This window comes from Brienomyrus brachyistius, chromosome 13 (genome assembly GCF_023856365.1).
Source record: "Brienomyrus brachyistius isolate T26 chromosome 13, BBRACH_0.4, whole genome shotgun sequence".
Lineage (NCBI taxonomy): Eukaryota > Metazoa > Chordata > Actinopteri > Osteoglossiformes > Mormyridae > Brienomyrus > Brienomyrus brachyistius.
The window spans coordinates 6,717,471-6,741,297 of record NC_064545.1 but is presented as its reverse complement, the minus strand read 5'-3'; the positions used below and the strand labels follow the sequence as shown (position 1 = coordinate 6,741,297).

The 23,827-nt window shown below is 42.0% G+C and overlaps 1 protein-coding gene and 1 long non-coding RNA gene across 2 annotated transcripts; one reads left to right on the top strand and one right to left on the bottom strand.

Annotated features, from left to right (window-relative positions):
- Nucleotides 1-10,924: 10,924 nt before the first annotated feature.
- LOC125706855 (D(4) dopamine receptor-like) lies at nt 10,925-21,366 on the top strand. Its single transcript, XM_048973697.1, has 4 exons — nt 10,925-11,704; nt 13,732-13,844; nt 16,520-17,112; nt 20,832-21,366. The coding sequence occupies exons 1-4, from the start codon at nt 11,351-11,353 to the stop codon at nt 21,032-21,034; spliced, it is 1,263 nt and encodes a 420-aa protein (XP_048829654.1). The 5' UTR covers nt 10,925-11,350; the 3' UTR covers nt 21,035-21,366.
- LOC125706856 (uncharacterized) lies at nt 20,927-22,111 on the bottom strand. Its single transcript, XR_007382082.1, has 3 exons — nt 21,377-22,111; nt 21,203-21,275; nt 20,927-21,048 (listed from the first exon to the last, which is right to left on the bottom strand). It is a non-coding gene; the product is annotated as an uncharacterized LOC125706856 (long non-coding RNA).
- Nucleotides 22,112-23,827: the final 1,716 nt, after the last annotated feature.

Below are 23,827 nucleotides of genomic sequence, written 5' to 3'. Positions count from 1 at the left end.
CTTCCCAATAAAACAGATTTACACTTCTCTGTATAATCTACACCGTAGGTAAACATGTAGCCATGTAGCTTGATGCTACTAACTAATACATAGGCTACGCGACGACCTACAGTGTAGATTCTACACAGAAGCATCGATCAGTCTTTAAGGTTTCGAGGCAGGATTCTCTCGTCGGTTTTGCTCGCGAAAGAGACCCAAGGTGAATGGACTCCGTAAAGTCACACACAGCCTGCATTCATCAAGGGTGACAGGACCAAGTCACATGATTCGATCGGGTCGCTGTGTGGGAAGGCTGTACGTGTCACCATGAATAACACGTGCGGCAGATGGTCATTTAAAAAAGAAGCTGAAAGTCTGCTCAATAAAAATATGGCTTAACTGCTTCATTTCAAATTCTGTCACTGTTCACTTTCTGTTACGTCTTTCCTTGCTACAGTGACCAGAAAGACTCAGTACAGATAAACTGATTATATACATCAGGCTCTGCAGCAGGGCTACTCAGACTGCACTGTCCCAATCATTTTTTTTGCCAGGTCCCATCAAAGAATCAGTTGCATTTTAAATAGAAAAGAAGTGTTTTACTCTGCGTGTGAAATAAAACTGTAGGTCAAGGTTCCCCAGTTCCGGTGCTAGATGGCAAGTCTGCAACACAGTTTGCAGATTCCCCCCGCCCCCCTCCCAATTATGTCAGGTGCCCCCGAATTGCAAGCTATGCCCCAGAGGGAGGCACATCGCTGTCGACTTGTTTGTGCATGTACAGCTTTCACATGATATGAAAAACAGATTTCCATTCCGTAATATGTGTGCTTTTGCAAAATGGCATTTTCACAGAGGCAATCATTACTGTCAGATTTCCATCCATCCATCCATCCATTTTCCAAACTGCTTATCCTACTGGGTCGTGGGGGGTCCGGAGCCTATCCCGGAAGCAATGGGTACTGTCAGATTTCCCGTAACAAAATCTGTGTCTAAACCTCAAGAATCAAAGTTCATTAGCCCCTAGTTCTCATTCTGTAAGAAACACACGTAGAAAGAGGCTCCCATACAGGATGTTCCCTGCCTTATGCCCTGTACTGCCTGGGATGAGTTTCAGGCTCACACAACTCAATACTGGATAAGTGTTTATCCAGTATTGTTCAAACATACACTGCATAATAGATTACAGCAAGGAGATGTGACTAAGATATTATTGTTGCATTCATTAGTTATTATTTGACTGCTCATCAAAGACATTTGTCTGAAGTCAATTTCAAGGGCAAAACAACGAATCCTTATATCCTCACTAAAACGATTCAAGCTAAGCATCCAGCTCAAGAGGACCCATTTACCCATGGAAACCCCCAGACACACCAGTGCCTCTTCACTTTGCCATTTGCTTGTCTTTATTTACGGTACACATCTTCTGTAATTCAGTAACAGTAATAAGGTCTTCTCGCAGATTACACTGGGGGGGTGAATCTCAATATCAAGAACACAAACATCGTACTTGTGGTCTTGGCAAGACCGGTCTTGCTAACTTGCCTTCCAAGAATGAATTTGGGGTGCAATGAATCATGGGATTGGTCTCGTTTGGTGAGGATGCAACCAGTGAATCTTTGATATTTGGGGCGGAGCAAGACCAGTATCCGGGGATTTTTACTGTCCTTGTGTGCTTGTGTTAGTATTGGAACTGGTCTTCGGCAATAGAAGATGACGTAAAACGGGTACATGAGAACACAAGTACCTATACATGTTGAGATTCACCCTGAATGTCAGACTAGACTCCCAGCAGGACTTGGGGAGCCTGACAGGCTTCAGAACTGAGCCTCTCCATACATTCTGCACTAACCTGAGGAATATTAAATCACAACCACCTGATCCAGCAGGACTTGTGTAAGACCAGTAGATTGCATGCAAATCTCTCTGAAAGGGGAACTAAGCTGCTCCATGAGGAACATCAATGCCACTGTTTACATTTGAACCTGCGCCGTGAGCTTCCAGCACAGGATGCTTACAGACGTGAGCTGATATGCTGGTTTTGCAAGGATTTGCATACACGAATTAGTGCAGTCTGTTTCATGTGCTTGATGTGAACTTTGGTTCACTTTTCAGTTCTATATATATATATATTCTGTACATAGTAAAGGAAAATGTCATATTTCTATTTGATAACGTGACAAATTCATGCTCTACTTCTGCACTCAAATATGGAAAAGTGCCAAAGGAACTAACAGATTTTTGCCATAAATGCGTTTAATTGAGAGAGTGTTCACGTTTGCTTTTGCTTTGAGATACGAGTTTAATTTTCCTGTTGCTGTATTTTACGGTATCATTATAAATGAGCACCGTTTAGAGCACTAACGCATCTGGCGAACACCGGATAAATCGGGAAAAGGGACGTCAACATACACTGAACAAAAATATAAACGCAACACTTTTGTTTTTGCTCCCATTTTTCATGAGATGGACTTAAAGATCTACAATTCATTCCAGATACACAATATTACCATTTCTCTCAAACATTTCTCACAAATCAGTCTAAATGTGTGATAGTGAGCACTTCTGCTTTGCTGAGATAATCCATCCCACCTCACAGGTGTGCCACATCAAGATGCTGATCTGACATCATGGGTAATGCACAGGTGTACCTTATACTGCCCACAATAAAAGGCCACCCTGGAATGTGCAGTTTTGTCTCACAGCAAAATGCCACAGATGCCACAAGCATTGAGGGAGCGTGCAATTGGCATGCTGACAGCAGGAATGTCAACCAGATCTGTTGCTCGTGCATTGAATGTTCATTTCTCAACCATAAGCCGTCTCCAAAGGCGTTTCAGAGAATATGGCAGTACATCCAACCGGCCTTACAACCGCAGACCACATGTAACCACACCAGCCCAGGACCTCCACATCCAGCAGGTTCACCTCCAAGATCGTCTGAGACCAGCCACTCAGACAGATAATGCACGGCCCCATGTTGCAAGGATCTGTACACAGTTCTTGGAAGCTGAAAATGTCCCAGTTCTTGCATGGCCAGCATACTCACCGTACATGTCACCCGTTTAGCATGTTTGGGATGTGCTTGACCGGCGTATACGACAGCGTGTACCAGTTCCCACTAATATCCAACAACTTCGCACAGCCATTGAAGAGGAGTGGACCAACATTCCACAGGCCACAATTGACAATCTGATAAACTCTATGCGAAGAAGATGTGTTGCATTGCATGAGGCAAATGGTGGTCACACCAGATACTGACCGGTTCTGAGTCCCCAGACCCCCAATAAAGCAAAAAACTGCACATTCCAGGGTGGCCTTTTATTGTGGGCAGTATAAGGTACACCTGTGCACTACCCATGATGTCAGATCAGCATCTTGATGTGGCACACCTGTGAGGTGGGATGGATTATCTCAGCAAAGCAGAAGTGCTCACTATCACACATTTAGACTGATTTGTGAGAAATGTTTGAGAGAAATGGTAATATTGTGTATCTGGAATGAATTGTAGGTCTTTAAGTCCATCTCATGAAAAATGGGAGCAGAAACAAGAGTGTTGCGTTTATATTTTTGTTCAGTATAATTATCTTCACCGAATTTTTATGAGGAAAAAAAAAAAACAATTTCCAGAGTGACACAGTTATGTCTTGACGTGTAATAGCCATTTATTTTAGGGATGAAATAATTTGTTATTTAAAAGCTGTTCAAATTGTCCTCATAGGGGGACAAACCTGAAAATTATTGCTCTTTCGTGGTTTACTTGGTGCCCTTTGTCACAGAGCACTTATAACCCCCAAACGATCAAACAAACATGTTTTTAAAAAAGCCCCATTCAAAGACTTTTATTGTAAGGTGTACTTTACAATGAAGAATCAGATAGGGTACGTTTTAGTAATTTATGAGTTAAAAACCAGAATCCTTTCAAAAACTCTACAGGCACAGACGGAAATAACACAAGTGAGGTCATTGTATTATAAGTAAGCATGTTAAACGATTATGTTTTCTTAATCACATACCTTACTAAATAATGGCATATACTACATGTAGTACTGATGTACATATAATGAAAGATTTAAATGCAAAAAACATTCAATAATATGAACCGAATGCTGAAAATTACTATATTTGTTATACTATCTATGACTCTGGAATGTTTTTTAAAACGAAATGAATAAACACTAGCTGAATAATTCTGATTTTCACTTTGAATTCTGGGATTCTGTGAAACGTCATAACTTAAACTCATTGCTTACAACCATTTTAAGTAGCTACTGAAATCTTTCCCCATACTATTCTCACGTTTGGTTATCAAAAATAATGAACAAGTAATGAAGTAATGAAGAAGTAATAACGCGTTCTGACTTAAAAATTAAGGTTATGTGTTAACGCGATAAACAGAGAGTGAGACAGAGCATGACTCTTTCTTCCGGATACTTTCTGCAAGACCTTCAATGGTTTCTATGGTAACCTTTAAAGGCAACAGTGCTTGATAAACTTAAGTCATCCCCTTTCACTAACATACTTATTAAGGCAGGCAGTTCAGTATTACTGTGTTAGCGGCTTCTTTCAGCAGGCTCTGAATCACACCTCTACTACCAGTCAACAGGAGGAATTAATTAGATCCCATAAGATTTTCTCTCTGTAACAAGTAAACTGGTCGCATGATGCTAATCACATTCATTTTGTGAAAGAAAAAGCTTGGCTTCATAAATTATAACCTTATTAAAAATTTTGTCCTTTTCAGAATATTCTTGGACAGCAGGAAGACTTTTCTCAGTGGATGAAAAAATGTTATTAATTTGCCACCACCTTGAAAAACACCAGATCATGTGATATTTTTCTTGGGATATTTAAACAGAATGTGTAAGAGAAACTGTAAATTTGTTCAGAATTATATTAAACATGCAGGTAGTGCACCTCTACAAACCTCACAGTGTTGGTTATCTGTTCCCCGAGGTCTGCAGGATGCCCTCTCTTTCCATGAAGTTCTTTCAGCTAAACAAAACATTATATGCTAAAGTATATTACCTGCCTACAGCACGTTAAAAAGAAAAAAAAAACTTCAGGATTGATGAAATATTAAGTGACAGTAATTGGTGAATATTTGCAGACATTGCATTGCTAAATTTACTCATTCCTTCCTTTTCACAAATCTATTCATTAAGCCTGCCTTGTTTTTCAGTCTTTAAATATGACGTTGATTAAAATAATTGCAATGGAAACAATCCAGTTTAAATTGTTAATAGGCATGACAGTGTTACCGTATGTATTTTATTTTCAGTTAATAATAGCAGACAAGTTTGGTGGTAAACAAATATAATGGAATTATGCGGTGAATTTATATAAAAATGCAAGTTTCCATCTACTTGAGTTCCACTGCACTGGACTTACTGTCTATTACAACTAATGATAAAGCCACAGGTGTCTCCTGCCAGTTGCAGAACTAATTCTCTCCTGCCGTCTACCGACTTACAATTTTGTTATAGAAATTCTTCATGATTCTTGAAGTGTCACCACAGCTCCTTCCAGAACATTCCACATTCGTGCAGAATCCCTCCAAAGTGCAGAATTCATCAAAAGAATCAGGGACATCACTGCAAAAAATGTATTGATTGTTGTCATTATATCTAACTGGAGCTATAATGTGTAAAGCTTTCTAATTTATTTGCAAATACCCAAATGATATTCTTTGGTACACCTACAACAAAAACATTCAAAATCTACTCACCTGTGGTTCATGTCACCATAGAAAATTTGGTTAGGCACTTAAGGTGTATAGGATCTTGGTATTCTGATGAAATTATAATAGACATGCTATCCATCGAGGATTTTTTTAGTGTTTTTTAATTCTAACATTCTGGGGTGGTGTGATGGTGCAGTGCAGTGGTTGGTACTGCTGCCTCACATCTCTGTGAACGGGATTTACATCTCTGCCCTGGCTCCGTGTGTAGAGTTTGCATGTTCCCATGTGCTTTCCCTACCAAAAGCTACCAAAAGCTTCTGTCTACAGTCCAAAAACATGATACGGTGAATGAGATTCACCCAGGTGTGAATGGTGAGTGTGCCCTGTAATTTCCCCATCAGTAAAAAAGTTTAACCTAACCTAACCTAATCTAATCTAACCCTAACCCTGACCTAATCTATCCGAACCTAACCATAGGCTCTAGACCTCTGCACCCTTGAATAGGACGTGCAGGCACAGAAAATGGATAGATGGCATTTAGGCACTCTGTTTAATTTATTTCTATCCACATTTTGCCTCTTGATTTATCAAATATCAAATAATAATTTTAATACTACGTGTTTAATTCTGTTCATTCTGTTATGACAGTTATTTGCATTGGCTGGTACTGGGCTGCATGTCCTCAAGCAACTTAGGGATGATGCTGGACCGATATTTATTATAGCCGCTTTTCCCTCTGAGGGCTCTTGTGTCACAGTAAAAGGTCTCTGCTGCTTTGAGCGATGGACTATAAACCACGTCAGCATCACACGGAAATTGTGTCACTGAGCCTTTTACAGCACACACAGTTGGGAGGAATTTAGTGAGTGAAAATAAATCAGCATCCGTTATAATAAGTTCCTGTGTATTATTCTTTCCATGCAGAGTTTGCTTCAGATTTATAATCAGGGACTATCTGCTACTTCAGTTATTTCAGTTATTGATTCTTGGAAGATTCTGAAACACAAACGCCCACGTCAGATCCTCATGGTATGTATCACTTTCTGGTGGCATGGCAAGGGTTGGTTGGCCCACCTGGATTTAGTTGAGGGCATTTCAGTAAAAAAGATGACCTGTAGCTCAACAAGTAGTGCATTGTGTTAATATTGCAAAGGTTGTGGGTTCAACTCCCAAGGAGCATTCATAAGTTGTGCAAGTCTTATGAATTTATGGCAAAAATCTGTTAGTTCCTTTGGCACTTTTCCATATTTGAGTGCGGAAGTAGAGCATGAATTTGTCACGTTATCAAATAGAAATATGACATTTTCCTTTACTATGTATACTGCAAGTCACTTTGTCTACTTTGTGCAAGTCACGTAAATTAATAATAATATGCTAATGAGGGGGGCGGCATGGGGGTGCAGTGGTTAGCACTGTTGCCTCACACCTCTGGGACCCGGGTTCGAGTCTCTGCCTGAGTTACATGTGTGTGGAGTTTGCATGTTCTCCCCATGTCGTCGTAGGGTTTCCTCCGGGTACTCCGATTTCCCCCCACAGTCAAAAACATGCTGAGGCTAATTGGAGTTACTAAATTGCCCGTAGTTGTGCATGCGTGAGTGAATGGTGTGTGAGTGTGCCCAGCGATGGGCTGGCCCCCCATCCTGGGTTGTTCCCTGCCTCGTGCCCATTGCTTCCGGGTTAGGCTCCGGACCCCCCGCGACCCAATAGGATAAGCGGTTTGGAAAATGGATGGATGGATGGATGCTAATGAGAATTCTAAAGTTTAGCCTGACTGGTAGCATCAGCAATTTGTCAAGTGCCACAGTGGAGAAGAGAAAGACTCTCTGATGCCTTAGCTGAGGTCAGCAACTAATGCACACTTTGTGTTAATTTGCAACCAGTTTCTTAATATACTCCCCCGGTGCTGTCAATCACCAACAAGCTTATCCCTCATAATATTTTGCGAGTTGTCAGCTGGGGACCAGCCTTGTCCTCAGTGAAACATCCATCACGCTGACCTGAAAACACCACTGGCAGAGAAGTGGTTCAGAGGAACAGAATGGAACAGAGGAATAGAAGATTGCTATCCACAGCAGTCCAAACAAGAGAAACAGGGGACAGGTGGCCATCGCAACTAAATAGCAGAACACAGCAGCTCCTTATAAGGCCTAACAAGGAATGACCATCATGTAGGATTATGGGTAAAAAATTATGGAAACATGAATCATGGAAATTGGGGAAGCGCATCTGTCAAATCTGGAGGCGCATGGCAGTTGCTTAAGAAGCCATTTCTGTCCTTCGCTTAGGAAGACGCTAAACTGCTTGGTGACAACGTCCTAGCGGCCCAGGAGCACAGGGGTGAGGCTCATAGAAGATAACGGGGTGTCCATGCCGTGCCAAGGCGCTTCACATGGGTGCGTTGTGAAGCATTACATCATCATTAAAGAGGAAAGACACAAAAACAGGGAAAGGGAAAGAAATGAAAGAATAAAATGTCAGATCACAATGGAGGAGAGAAATCCTCCCAAGTAGGGAGAAAAAATCCAAGGTCAAGGTCAACGGGCGGCAGAGAAAATAACACATCACAATTAAATGTCTTTGTTTTGTAAATGGGAGGGTCGTGTTGGCACAGTGGGCAGGATGGCTGCCTCACTCCTCTGTGGTTGGAGGTTTAAATCCTGGCATATCAGTAATTGGTAGTGTGTGTGGCAGAGTGCATGTGCCTGTGTCCCTGGAATGGTGTCCTGTCCTGGAAGTGCCCCTGGCAGGCATAGTGGATAGAAACCCTACTGGGTAGTAGCTCTCCACACCAGGAACTGGAGAACCCTGGTGTAGAAATTGATCCAGCCTAGTTCAACTAAATGTGAAATATGTGGTTAATGGGAGATATAAAGAGAATAAGGTAATAGAGGCATCTAGAATATTATCACCTGAGCCAACAGCAGAATCAATCAGTACATTCACTAAACATTGTTTCACTAAACAGCTGACCGGCATAATGGGACTTCTGGGAATATGTTATGCACAAAAGAGCAGATTTTAGCTTATTAGGTTTGCGTCCTTGAGTAAAGTCAAAAAGGGAGAAAAGCAGAGAGGAAGAAACAAAAATACCACAAAAACTGTATCAGATTAAATACAGTTCTGCAATCGATATCAATTTCCTCAGAGGTTCAAAACTTACAAGGTGAGGATGACCTCCATTTCGAGATGAGACAGTAAGACGAGCTTCACAGAGTGATGGGAATGATGAGGAACCTGACGACGACCAAAGCGCAAACTGGCCTGAAATATATACTGGGACTTTGAGAAGGGAAAAGATCGTGAAATAATACCAAAAACGTAAACTCACTGATACCAGGAAACACTTCAATGACTTTCTTTAAAGTAGCACTGTTTTATCGATAAGTCGTTTTATTTTAGGCAAACTAGAATTCACCCTTCTAGCCCTGTAAATTATAAACCCATGTGGGGAGTATGAATTTTAATAAAATAGACAGAAGCAGAAGTGAGTGCTGAAATGATACTGACCCGTTGCATAATATGCCAGTGCAGCACGCGAATCATATTGCAGTGGCATTTTGCAGAAATGCCCGGGATTATTGCATCCATTTAATAGGCTGCTAACACTTATCTTCCTCAAAAGACGTCTGCACCGTGATATAAAGCTAAACGCATGACAAGTGTGATGCGAGGAATTTCAACGCGCGGTGGAATTGATTGGGCGGCACTATCCAGCAATTGAATTTGTTCAGGTAGAAAACCTATCAGGATATGAAGGTTAATTGTTTCAGGTTATTTCCAGAATGAGTGGGAATTACATAAAGGCAGTTCTGGGAATAGGTAGAGCAAGATAACCCCCAAATAATACCTAGAATCATTCAGGTGCCACAACATTAGCAGTTAAAGAATTTGCCTGAAATGATAATATTTAACCCCAATGAAAAATGCATTTGTCAGAATGTCCATGCACTGGATGCGTACATCTGTCAAAAAAGTCAAGGTTAATTGCCAGCTATCTATCTATCTATCTATCTATCTATCTATCTATCTATCTATCTATCTATCTATCTATCTATCTATCTATCTATCTATCTATCTATCTATCTATCCTTTGTTTATTTGTTTGTAATGGGACTGTGATTAAATTATCAGTGCACCTTGAATACTTTTTCCAATGAATAAATCTGCAGTTCACATGCATTGTGCAGTGCTTTGTTTTGCATTCATTTTTTTGTCCTACAAGTTATATTATTAAATGAACTAGTTTAAAGAAATTAAGTTAGATCATAAATGTACTGATAGCTTATTATAACGTTCTTCTGCTTTTTTATCCCCGAGACTTGTTTTAGACATTTTCTTGCGGTCGTGTCTCAGTTTAAAACAGCCACGTTTTAAAACAACTGCAGTAGTTTTCACGCATGTCCTTTGACTAACTACAATTTTTCTATTTACAGCAACGTTTGCGTTCAGCAAAGTATCTAATGGTATGTGGGCTGAATCGGGCGTGTTGCTCGCAGGGTGTCACACATGCAGTTTAAGGCGATTTCAATCGTGCGGCGCGTTTGCTGGGCTGATTAAGAGCTCAGCTAATAGGAAAACCAGTATGCCCTACGCTTTCCTGAAATGCGAATGTCAATAGCTGCCCAAAGTGTGTTGCAGAGCTCATAAAAAAAGAACTGTAGGATTATACTGATAAAAGCACGTCTAGCTGGTACGCCTCGCTCAACAGAACTCCGCGAAACGACAGTGTCTGTGATATAATAGCACCCCTTCATTTCATAGACAGAACGACCACAGGTATTTCGAAACCACAGGTAAATTTATAAACCGAGAGATAATACGCAGTCTAACTGGCCAAATTTAGAATGCATTCATTTATTGTACCGAATAGCTGCAACAGATCCTGTATATACAGGATAAATGCATGTAGCTTTCAAAGGCTGATTTAATTGCTCAACTTAAATTTCTTGACTCTATCACCGTGTGCATGTAGCCTACCGCTTTATATAGCCTAACAATCCAATTTATTTAATTTATAGTCTTATAGAACGTATAGTCTTATTTTAATCCTTACAATCTTGCCAATAATTATGACATTACAGGAATGGTATTAGTCGGGAGAAGGATTAATATGGCTTGGGCGTGGGGAACTTCGCCCGCCTCCGTTCGCGATGACGTTAATAATTGATTAATAATTGGTAAGTCGAGTAGCCAGTGTCTGGGTGACTAAGGGTTTTTTTCTCAGCCCACGTTTGGTTAGTGGCGATACAGGGCGATCTAAGCGAAATTAGTGGATGGTACTTGTGAGGTGCCTCTCACACCAACCTCAGTTCCCTTTTCAAAGAGAGACGAGTTAAACAGAGCTGTAAGCAGATTTGAGCCGCTGGATTTAGTGCATCGCCTCTACAGCTTCGCTGTTCATTAATAGCGCAAATGCTGTAGCTCCGCTTGTACGTAAAGACTTTTTATTTTTAATTTGTGGCCACAGGAGATTTATATGCTCCATTCATTCTAACAGAAATATTTATAGCAGCTTAAAGTTTTTTTTCTTGGGATCAAACGGAAAGAGAAATCAAGTAGCAACTAAAAGTTTTGGAATAACTGTTCGGAGGGGAGCTTGTAGGAATGGGATTGAGCTCTGTCCCCGCTGACGGTGCTGAATGTACAGCTAAAACACAGGTGCAGAATCGGTTGTCTTAAGAAAACTCGTCGATGAGCAGCACTTGGGGGGGTTTCTGGAAAATATGCCTAGATGAAAACTCCTCGCAAGGGATCCGCTTTCGCTCGGAGCGGGGACCGGAGCGAAGGCGGCCGTCTGCAGACATGCAAGAAAACCTCTCCGCTTTCAACAGCACCGCGCAGCAGGCGGACACAGGCTATAATTTCCTCGCTCTGGTCTTTGGGACATTGCTGATCGTCGTGATCATTTGCGGAAACCTGCTCGTGTGCCTTAGTGTATACACGGAAAAAGCTTTAAAAACAACAACAAACTACTTCATAGTCAGTTTGGCCGTTGCCGACTTACTGTTGGCGGTACTGGTTTTGCCACTCTATGTGTATGCGGAGGTGAGTACATGACAAAAAAAATACTATCTTAACATTGTGTTGTATATTATGTATTATTATATATGTCTGTGCGACGCCGATGGTACGCAGGCCTATATTAATATTAAATTAAAAGTCTGAACAAGGACGCACCAAACTGGACACGATAGTTTCTGCGATCTCCCGGTCGTCCTGTATAATTTGAAAGGTTGCTTGTGTTTTTTCCGACAGTCATGGTATTAATCATACATTAATGTTACAACTGGTCATAGTACTAGACCGCTGATTATGAACACTTCCCATCTAATCTCTAGCAAATTTCCAAGTCTTTTAAGTTTAATGACACTTGAAAATGAGAAAAATTATGTGATCTTTGTGGTACTAACTATACCTCTATGAATACAGACGGCTAGATAAATAAGGATATGAAAATGTATTAATGTGTTCACAATAATACACAAGAATTCACAGTCCAATTAACAAGGGTGTTGTAAATACGTGAATTAGATAAATATCCCTTAGGCAGTACTACAATTTATGCAACTATCTTATTGTCATACAGTACAGGGTCACAGAGGACATAAGGTAGAAGGGGTATATCCTGGCCAGAATGCTAGTCTTTCACAGGGCATGTACATCATGGGCAATTTTATACACCTCCATTCACCTTAGTGCATGTTTTTGGACTGTAGATCACACAGGAAGAACATGCAAATGACACTAATACAGAACAGGTGCTGGATATGAACCCCCCAGTCCTGGGTATGTGTGGCAACAGTGCAAACCAGTGAGCTTCCCTACTACAAATTATATACATAAAATATTAAGGTTGTCTGTTAGCTTTAATCAGTGTAAAACAATGTATTATAGCCCTAACACTTTAAGAGTGTAAGTGCTGAAGAATATGGCTGAGAAACGATGACTGGAAAATTCTATAAGTCGGTATGGTGATTCGTATCGACACCTCGGTCAAAAAACAGAGATGAAGTAACTTTGCATTGAGGGTCTGTACCTGGACCACAGACACATACAAACTGCTGTACTGCACGGTCCATCAGACTTAGCTGCCCTAATTCCGGACACTTATCTACTTACTTCGGTGGTCATAATAGCCGTTTAATCTACTGAGCTGTTTGGAGTACTACCCATTGTTTGAAATACGTTTGCTGACACGTTAAACCCTTTCTGACGCCTTGTGAAGTTTTTTGGTTCATTTTTAAGATGCAATGGAATTTAAAAGGGCATTTATTTACAATCAGAAAAAAAGTGTTTTCGCTTTTGTAACAACTCTATACAGTATACATTTATGTCAAAGGGTAGCAATGAATTTGGCATTAAGGTCTCCCAACTACAGACACACAATCAGCCAACAAAAATAAAATAATACAAGAAGGAGATGTGCTTTTCCATTATAGGTCAGCAGCTAACCCTTGAGTCCACCTGCGTCCCACACACTCCAGAACACAGCCCACAACAGATACTTGTCTCAAATTCTGGGTCTCCAAGTACAGTGCCAAGCCAGACAGACCATCCGAAGCTGAGGGGTATTACACACCCACCAGGAACTCTGGCTTCCCCTCTCCAAGACCTGGAGATGGTCGTTTAGCCGCTTACTACTGGCAACATAGGAAACCGTGATGGTAGACAGTGGTTTAGTGGCAAAGGGCTAAGACTTATAATTACAATGCAAATACTACTTATTTAATTACGTTCCTCTATTTCATTTTTTTGTGTAAAGTTGAGGTGGTGCTGAGACTAAGAATGTCATTCCTGGTACCAATGTTGTCACTACATGACAATAAATCTAAACTTTAACTTGAACTTGGCAGGTAAATAGTTACATCATTCTTAGGATGTGAACCAGAACCATCACTTAAAATTTGTTGTAAATGTATTTCAGTGAAAACAGAAGTTGTTTAGACAGGTACACTTACAAAAAAGTTAAGAAAAATACTTGAGAATGATTTATTTGACAAGCAGCTATTCTCGGATATGTGGAGCCCTTGCACCAGTGCTTTGGACCTGCAGCCTGATTCTCCTCTCTGCAGTTCCAGGGTGGCATCTGGGCCTTGAACATGGTGATTTGCGACGGACTGATGACGATGGACGTGATGTTGTGCACAGCCTCCATATTCAACTTATGCGCTATCAGTGTTGACAGGTGGGCCCTAGACTCTGAATTCATAAGCCATTGTCTTTGTTTGACCTGCCACCTACCTTCCAACCCAACAGTGCTTGAGGTTCATGAAGAGGGGGAAGTGAGGCTTTGGAATCATCCATGACAGATGGGATTATGGTGGTTAGCTCTTAAGCCTCAATACCTTCAGTGCTGGAGGTTTGAATCCCACCCTGGCCTTATTTCTTGTTTTCCCTGGTACTCCAGTTTCCCCCCTGTAATCAAGAAAAGTGACAGTGATACTCCTAATCAGTGTTACTCCCAGGGAATTGGGAGAGAGCAAAAACATGGACCATCTGCTGGTCCCCAAGGACTGATTCAAGAAACACTGCCCTAAATTAATCATTGTTTGTCTGGACCCAGTGATGGACTGGCATCCTATCCAGTGTACAGTGCCTCGTGTTTCCTCTTATAGGGTCCATGCTCATCGTTACCCTGTACTGCAGGGCTATTCAAATCACAGTAGCACTGCTAATTTTAAAGCCTTCCTTTACCTGTGAGCCAGGTGTAAAGTTGCTCTGGCCAATCAGTAATTATTAAACCAGGGGCCACCAACCTTTTTGAAACTGAGAGCTACTTCACGGGTACTGAGCCATACGAAGGGCTACCAGTTTGAAACTTCCTCCTAAACTTCTATTAAAATAAACATGTTTTAAATGCTTTTTTTTTAGATATTGTCATTTTCAAATCTATATAAATGCAAATGTGATTAAAGAAGAATAGCAACAGGATAAAATAAAAGTTTACACACTGCTCACTGGTGAGTTGTGCTATTTTTATAACAGGTCCGCAGGCGACTCATGTGGTCCTTGGGGGCATCCTGGTGCCTGTGGGCACCATGTTGGTGACCCCTGTATTAAACTAACTACCTGGGAGAACGGAAAACATGACCTGGATTTGTTATCGATGGCCGGATTTGTACTGGATAGCTGGTTATGAATGATGGACAGTTGGAAGCACGTGTGAGACCAGGCAGTGCCTAATCCTCCCCTCCATGGATTTCAAACTCCCACTTGTTGTAGAGGCCATCTGACACAAGGGAGATAACACTGCAGCCATATTCACATCATATTTAATATAGTCTTCACCCCATCACGTTCATTCATTTGCTCTGGTAAAAGCACTGGATTCTGACTACATGCAGAATCTTCCTAGAATCCTTTGAGGCTATCAGCAGAGCCACGTCATAGGAAAGGGCAATAAACGTATTTTCCTGGAAGTATTTTAGGTAAAATGTGAAAGTCAGTAGGGTCAAAATAACCCTTTGCAAATATCTTAATGTCTAAAATGGGCATTTTATTTACACTTTAAAGCCTTTTCTCTGAATGTTAACCTCCAAGCCACCTCGAAAGAGGCAGAAATAGAAAGATAACAAGGATTTCTCTTTGTAACGTTGTGGAGAAGCTGTCAATTTGCCACTCGATTAAGGACATCCTCACGGGAGCTAAACGCTGCTTCCCCCTATCCTGTACCTCTCTGCCCAGATGGTTGCGGGTTCAGCTAAGTGACTATGAAAAATGGCCACGCTTGCTAACAGAAGGGGCCCACTTATTTTCTCCTCTTCGGCAAAGTCCCGTAGAGCAGAATAAAAGCACAAAATGGGAAAGCGCGTTACGCACGTCATTACGAACAGCTGCCATTTCGCACGAGGGGCAGCGGCTGCCGCACAGATCCTGCGTCTTTAAGAGTCTGCTGACGACGCTGTGAGGTCATGACATGATGGAATAAACGGAGCACGAATCATGATTCATAATTATGCAATTAATAATGCACCCAGCGTCATATAATTAACAAGCCGAGGACGTCACTAAGAAGGGATAAAAAACAAATCATAATTTAGTAGGAACAAAATTTTTATGCCAAGCCTGGACTGTATGTTAACTGTAAAGTGGTTTACCAAGTGTGACTGTGTGTGTGTGTGTGTGTGTGTGTATATGTATATGTGGATGGATGGTCCCCGCAAAGATATAAATACAGACATGTGTATGGGTTGTGAGTGTGTGTAAATGTCCCTACAATGTGATTAAAAACCTGTTATTATGATAATTTTTTCGGTCACTATAGGCGAAACTCAATTTTATGAAAATACGTGACTACAATTAAAAAACTAAAAATGCCTTGTATTTTGTTTTGTTACATGTGGTTATGGTTTGGCTTGGGTAGGGGATAAGGGTGTCATTGTTGGGATTAGGGTTTTTCCCATAGAAATGAAGGGATGGTCCCATTAAAGATATGAATACAAAATATTTGTAGGTGTTGTAGCTGAGTTCTGTCAAAAAAGGAAGTTCATTATCCATACAAAATGTTGACCACTAATTCATCCATCCATCCATCCATCCATCCATCCATCATCTACCATTTTTCCGTGTTGGGTCACGGGGCAGCAGTCTAAGCAGGGAAACCCAGACTTCCCTGTCCTTCGTCCAGCTCCTCTGGGGGAATCCCGAGGCGTTACCAGGCCAGCCAGGGGACATATTCTCTCCAGCGTGTCCTGGGTCTTCCCTGGGGCCTCCTCCCAGTGGGATATGCTTGGAACATCTCACCAGGGAGGCGTCCTGGAGGCATCCTGACCAGATGCCCCAGCCACCTCATCTGGCTCCTTTCGATACTGAACCACTAATTCACAGCTCACAGTAAAGCTCTTTTCTCCGTGTCGGCAGGTTCATCGCTGTATCTGTTCCTCTCACCTACAACCGTAAGCACATCGACCAGAGGCAGATCATCCTGCTCTCGGCCACCTGGATACTGGCCTTAGCGGTGGCCTCCCCCGTCATCTTCGGCATCAATAACGTGCCACACCGGGACACCTCCAGGTGCCAGCTGGAGGACAACAACTATGTGGTGTACTCCTCCGTTTGCTCCTTCTTCATCCCCTGTCCCATCATGTTGTTGCTGTACTGCGGAATGTTCCGGGGCCTTCGGCGCTGGGAGGAAGCACGCAAGGCCAAGCTGCGGAACAGCATCCTGGCCTGCCACAAACTGCAGCAGGCAGCCACTGCCGCTCTGCCCCCCCTGGCGGCCCTGCCGCCGCCGCTGCCGCCCGTCATTGAACGCGAGCTGGTGGACGCCAAGGCTGAGGATGTGGAGCGCTACTCGCAGCCGGGGTCCCCGTTCCCCGCAGGGTACAAGAGCGCACCAGTCCAGACAGTGGCCTTCCCGGACTCCGTGTACACGCAGGCCCCTCCCAAAAAGACGAGGGCTAAGATCAACTGTAGGGAGAGGAAAGCCATGAAGGTTCTCCCTGTTGTAGTAGGTGAGTGAGACTCCATTTTTGCACTAATGAAATTCAGCAGATCGTCAGCATCAGAAGTAGAAGCTTTGCCAATTGGAATGGGGCTGTCATATTAATAATTACAGTGACAATTGGATATCCATAAAAATCAGCATTATCTCAGTCTGCGCAACAGTTCTGTCATGTTTTATAAGCTGTGACTAAGAAATGATTAGATTGACAGTCTGTAGATGAAAAAAAAGACAAGTGCATTTGATTTTGGATTTTCACTCGTCAAAAGACTGACCCAGTAAAATATTAAGTCATAACCTTGTGAGTCTGGATATTTGCCTACTAGGGAAAACCAAATAGCCATAATCAGAAAGCTACCAGATATCCTTCTGTTTTTATTTCGATCCCGCCCTATGAAATATGACTTTGGCGATGTCACCCAAAGCACTATCTGATTGGCTGACCAGCTGAGACCTGGCTTTCTCTTTTAGAATAATATCTTTTGCAAACAGTGAAGTGCTACCAGCACCAGGCCAATACATCAACCCACTGACATTTCATGCAGTGGACAGATATATTGTAAAAGTTCTTATTTCAGCTCATTGATATTCTCTAAATAAAGAACTCTCGGTGTATTATCAACATGGTGAAAATGGGTCTAAATGGTTGCATGGAGTACTCCAAGCCCAAGTTAACAAGCTTCGAAGGCCAGTCCCAGATGCAATCCAATTATTATGTAAGGTTTGCCTAAAGTCGATTTAAGCTTTAAAGACATTTCCATAATGCATAGTCAAGGCAAGAAAAGAAGAGAATGGAAGTTTCTTTGCATACTTTCAAGGCATGGCACGTTTCTCAATATTCAATTTCGAAGGCATTTCGGCTTGAATACTAATTGAATAGCAAATTAAGATTGCCGCCTTCTACTGATGGGAACTGAAAATTTGTGATTAGTCCTCATCTTGCTCAACCTGATAAGCTAATGATGCAGCTGCCCCACCTGCACTGGAGAGTGACACACTTAAAGTTCACTCACCTGCAGCAAATGGAGGGTTAAAGGGGGATGAGAAGGGAAATTGTGCTGATTACTTCTGAGCCACATGTTTACACCTCCCCCCCCCACTAAATTATAAACATGGGCAGTGCCGTATTCGAACATAAACAGAACACGGGACCAGGAAAGAGATTTAAGCAAGGCGATGAAGCAATGGTACCGAGACAGGCGTGAGATGAAAGGGAAGGACTTTGGTGATACATTTCTTACTGCCAGCCAGGGCCACATTATCACCTCCAGTGCCATTAGAGGATTTAAATCTGTTCAACTGGTATCTGGAGCAGCTGCACTGTCAACGCAGCGGCAACCAATGGTGTACATAATTGGGAAAGTTTGATGGAGCAGGAATGCAAAGCTTAAGTTCACCGGGAGTTCAGAGTGGTGTGAATTGGAATTACATCGACGCTCGGATTAAACCAGGCCGATTTTCCGAAGAAACACCCATTGTGATCCTATGCATGAATGCCAGGTGAAAATCTGTCAGCATCTTTGTGGAAATACGCACTCAGCAACAACTCCTTCCATTCAGTGTCCAGGCCTAACCGTCTGGCAGCAAAGGGAAATTGATTTAGAATTAAGCTCGCTGTCTGTGTCCTGGTTTCTCTTTTTTGGAAGCGTGCCCCTGTTGCTACTTGCGTCAGACTGCAGGTCACTCAGGCAAGGGGGAACGACGTTCTGTGATAACGAGTTTCGCGAGTCTGATTCAGCTTCCTCAATGGAGGTGCTCAAAGCAAGTACTGTATAGGGAGACCTGAAAGGCAGGCAACGGTCCTGCCATGTAGTCCATCATCGGCATTTTGTTAGACTTCTGAATGCTTTTCTCCTTGTCAGCCTCGCTCGCCCACACCCCGCTTTCGTACGTCAGCAGCAGTTTAATAATGGTTTACAGGCATTACACGAAGAGGTCCACGTGGTGGGGAGCCAAATCTCATTAAGCGCGGCAGCGATGAGTCGGAGACCTCGAGGGCAGAGTGGCTTTGGCTAACAGGATCTCCCGTGCACCTAGAACCTAGTCTAGATAAGCACCAAGAGTCTACAAGATGCTACAACTTCAGAACCTCACATAGTACGTGATCGATCAATAAGTGTATTTGATAGCCCAAAATTTAAAACCGGATGTCGGCCGAGTGTTGAAACGTTTGTCTTAAACTTACGACAGAGAGATAATAAAAAGAATGCAAGTCATCAGAGCTCAAGCATACAAGCATCCAAGCAGCAACACTTCAAGTACAGTGTAGCGATCGACTTAACGTGTCGTACAGTGTTTTAAATTTGTATTCATTTATATATTAGCAATTAGTGGCATTTAGTTTGGATGGCGCAGCGCTGTTGCTTCACACCTCTGACCGGTGTTTGAGTCTCTTCCATGGCTCCACATGGCATTGTGGAGTTTTCCCTACAGTCCAAAGTCCAAAAGCATGCTGAGATGAATTGGTGCTACCAAATTGTGAGTGTGCCCTGTGATGGGTTCGTGCCCCATCCTGGGCTGTTCGCTGCCTTCTGCGCATAGGCTCCAGACCCCAGTGACCCTGAATAAGACATGTAGTATGCATGATATTTACTTATCTACTTATTCATTGACAATAATATTTTTTTACTTATTTACTCACATTCTTTGGAAATCATATTTGAATTACAATATGTTGCACTTAAGACAGGTTCACCAGAACATAACACCATCTTAAGTTGAAGAGCACTGTCCTTCAATTGTGTAATATTGTCTATGAACCAATGATATCATTCATCTAAGTAGGTAGAGCCTGTATATTTTGGTTTGAAACCTCACAATGAAGCTTAATCCATATTTTCTGGAAAGCTGGTCTGTTTGAGACATATAAAACATAAAGGGGTATTTCTGTTTCTGATTCAGCCCCCCCTTCTTCAGCTGTAGCTTTCCTTTTTAGGCTGAAACATGCATGTTCCAAGGAGAGGTGCGTTTCCCAAAACTAAACAGGTTTTCTAATCCATTAATCTCAGCCTTTCTAGTGGGTATTTATAGAAAACCCATTAGCATTCTTCAATTATTCACCAAGGTAGGGGATACCACACGAAAAAGCCAGATTCTTAATCTGCATGGACATGTGTACAAAGTTCCCTGCCTAACTGCATTTCCATTCACGCACACCGTCTCTGTTACGACTAAAACAATTATATCAAGCAATGTGCTTATTTGTAGATCAATATCCACAGATACTAGGAAGCTGAAGATTTACCAGTTTGGAATTCCCACTGGGAGCCATTTCAAGTCCGCTCTATTTACTTCAAACGTTTATAACACATAATGAAAAGGTTTTCTGAGTAAATGTCTCATAATTCAAGAAAATAGAAACTTCACCTTTACTTCTAGGGTTTCTCTGCATTTGCATTTGTATTGACAGATTTACTACTTACCTTCGAAAGAATGTTTCCTGTGATGAGTCAGAGGGAAAATAACATTATACTTGGGGCAGATCATAGCAACAGCCAAAAGATACTGATCAGTTACAGTTTCAATTAAAGTGTAAAAGACTCTTTAGGCTAATCTGAACATCCAAGGTTAATCCGACAACCGCAAGTCAGGTTCAGTGTTAAATTAGCCCTGGAAAGGCTGTGATGTCCTCTGCCTTTCTGAAAACAGGACGATTCAGGCTTGAAAGAAACCCAAAGCAATGCAGGCTGATTCGATACCCACGCTGACAACACCTTTCTTTCGTTCCAGGTGCCTTCCTCTTTTGCTGGACACCATTCTTCGTCGTTCACACCATGCGAGCTCTTTGTGAGTCATGTGACATCGCCCCCCACCTGATGAGCATCGTCACCTGGCTGGGCTACGTCAACAGCGCCGTCAACCCCGTCATTTACACGGTTTTCAACACGGAGTTCAGGAAGTTCTTCCGTAAATTCATTCCCAGCTGCTGCTAAGCACATCCGTGTCACTGGATGGGAGAAGCACAACAAAAACACACTGTATTACTTATCTATACTGTACAAACAGCCGCTATCGTTCTCTTGTATTTTTATCGTTATTTTGTACTTCTTTTTTGATCTTGAAAAAAATCACGCATTACTGTATGGATACAGTGTATTTACCTAGCTACTGTCAGCAGGTTTTCTAAACTCCATGCTGTATGTGGAAATTTTCCCAGCAAGGAATCCCATTCCACTGCAAAATCAAATGTATATTAGTGAAACAAAACATTACTGTTTTTTATGTTAATACTTTGGAATCAAAATTGCTATTTAAAATAAAAGAATTTAACAAACCTGAACAGTGCATGAGTAGAATTTTATAAGGCCTGGGTGGGGGGGGCAGACAGCAGTCATCTGTCATAAGCACGGTCCCATGATGCAAAGCCCAATAGCAGTCGTTTAGTAATTAAACTGTGCCAGATACGTTTTACATGACACAAATGACAAACAATGTTCTCAACAGTTTTGTTGCCTCAAGTCCTACCCATTTGTGCCAGATCTTTCTAAGATCTCTTAGTTTAAAATAAAATCTGTAAAGCACTTTTGGCAAGACCTCTCAAATGCTAATGTGTCCCCCATCAAAAAAAAAAAAAAAAGCTTCTACCAAATTACTCAGAAGCACAAATTAGGCTAACAGAAGGTGGGGTGGAAAAAAAACAAAGAGACAAAAGAACTAGGCAGCGCCGCAAGATGAATGGAACTGAAAGCCGCCCAGCAGATGCACCATCTTATCACGCAGCATCCAGCAGCTAATCTCTACTCACAAACATGCAAGTGTGTGTAGCAGCCTGCCACTCACCACAGGCAGCAGGGGCATGTGGCACTCATGTCAAAATGAGATGCAAGACATTTTCCCATTTTACAGCTGGGGGGTAGGATTATTACCGTGCCGGCGGCATCATCATAGCAATCAGAGCACGCCACCATGCTACTTACGTGACTCCTACCGGCCGTCTCTATTGGTCACGAGCCAGACTGCTTCTTCGAGGTCTTCCAATAGGAGCCCTCCTCCTGCTGGGATATATATATATATATATATATATATATATATATATATATATATCACATTTTATATTTTCACCACTTGGATAGAAGCAAACTCAAGGACACACAGGGGAAGACACCCCCACCCCACTTTTAACTTGTAAAATGCAATTATATGGGAGCGGGTAGGAGGGAGCATCATTCCTCACGAGGTTTTAAACCAAATCTGAGTGTGTTATTTTCCATTACAGTTAAAAACCCTGAAGTCTCTGACGAACTGTCAGGAGACAGCCCTGCATCTCATCTCCACCACCCACTTTCTATGCAGCACGTATAACACGTTTATTATACAGAACAGCGTGGGTCAAAGTAAGGTCACACTAAACGATCGTTAAAATTTATCCTGGAGGAGGTCACCTTTTACTGCTTTGTTGGGCCAACAGACATGGACCAAAGGAAAGAAGATCAGCCCAAGGACCGCCAGCGAGACAGAAAATGCGGAAGACAGGATCTCCTGGCCACCCCAGATCCCTCGCAGATTCTATGTGTAACGGTCGGGTTTATCGTAAAGGTGAAAGAAAAGCCTGATTAAGGTAGGGTTAGAATGAAAATATTTTGGTGGGGGGGGGGGGGGTTCCAGGAACAGGATTGAAAACCACTACATTAGCCCAGGAGACCTTTTAAAGCGGGGGGGCAATCTTATCCACAAAGGGCCGCACTGTGTGCAGGTTTTAGGGTAACCTTTAGGTCAGCTGTTCAATCCCAGGTGTGAAGACTCTACAGCCAATCAGTCCTCTAATTAGCAATCTAATTAGGGAGTTGCAGCGAAAACCCGCACACACCACCCTGGTTTTAGAGTAGCAAAGCTGAGCTAGATCATCCAGAGACTGCTTACAGATAAGCGTTGAACGGTGACAAGATGCACCTAATCCTAGCTGTGCTTTAGGTTTCTGAAACCGTAAGGCTTCCATACCTATTCCTGGAGAAAAAAAAGTAAGAAACAAAACTAAAGTAATTATAATGTTTCACTTCTCATCATGGGGAATGAAGAGAATGCAGATTAGCATCGTTTTTTACATCAAAGGTGTGAGGAGCTATTTTGACCTTGTGTTGGAGAGAAAAAGAGAGGATATTTCAAGTATCTTGCCAGATGCTTAAACGTCCACAGAATCTACTCCCTAGTGATAACTGTCAGCATCCCCGCTAATGCAGACAGACAAACAACCTCCGATGATGCCAGCCAGCATCTCATCTTCTCTAGACAGATGCAATTGACCAGTTGTGCTTTTAAATACATGAATTCTGAAAAGCACTTACAAATACAAACCGGTGACATCAATATCGAACAGTAACCTTGACTGTTTGTCTGTATTATACTGTCTATATTCACTACAGGACAGGAGTGACTACTTTTGATGGGGCCGTGCCTTTTCACCAGAACAAATTGGGTTCACGACTCATTATACCTCTATGTTTTGTGTTTGTAAACCCATTGGCCTTTATAGTCGGTAGATAATCAAAATTAAATACCTCAATGAGTCGACTTCCTCTACATTCTAAACGTATGTGTTATAAGGACAGCTTTATTTAATCAAAATGCTGCAGCTGTATTGAAACAATGGATCCATTGATTGCAGGAGGGATGAGACAATGAAAAGGGTATCAAAGACAAAAATACAACCACCTAATTTGACATTGTTGAAGTACCCAGAAGACATTGGCCTTTTATAACTTCAGTGGGATATGCATACAACAAGAACA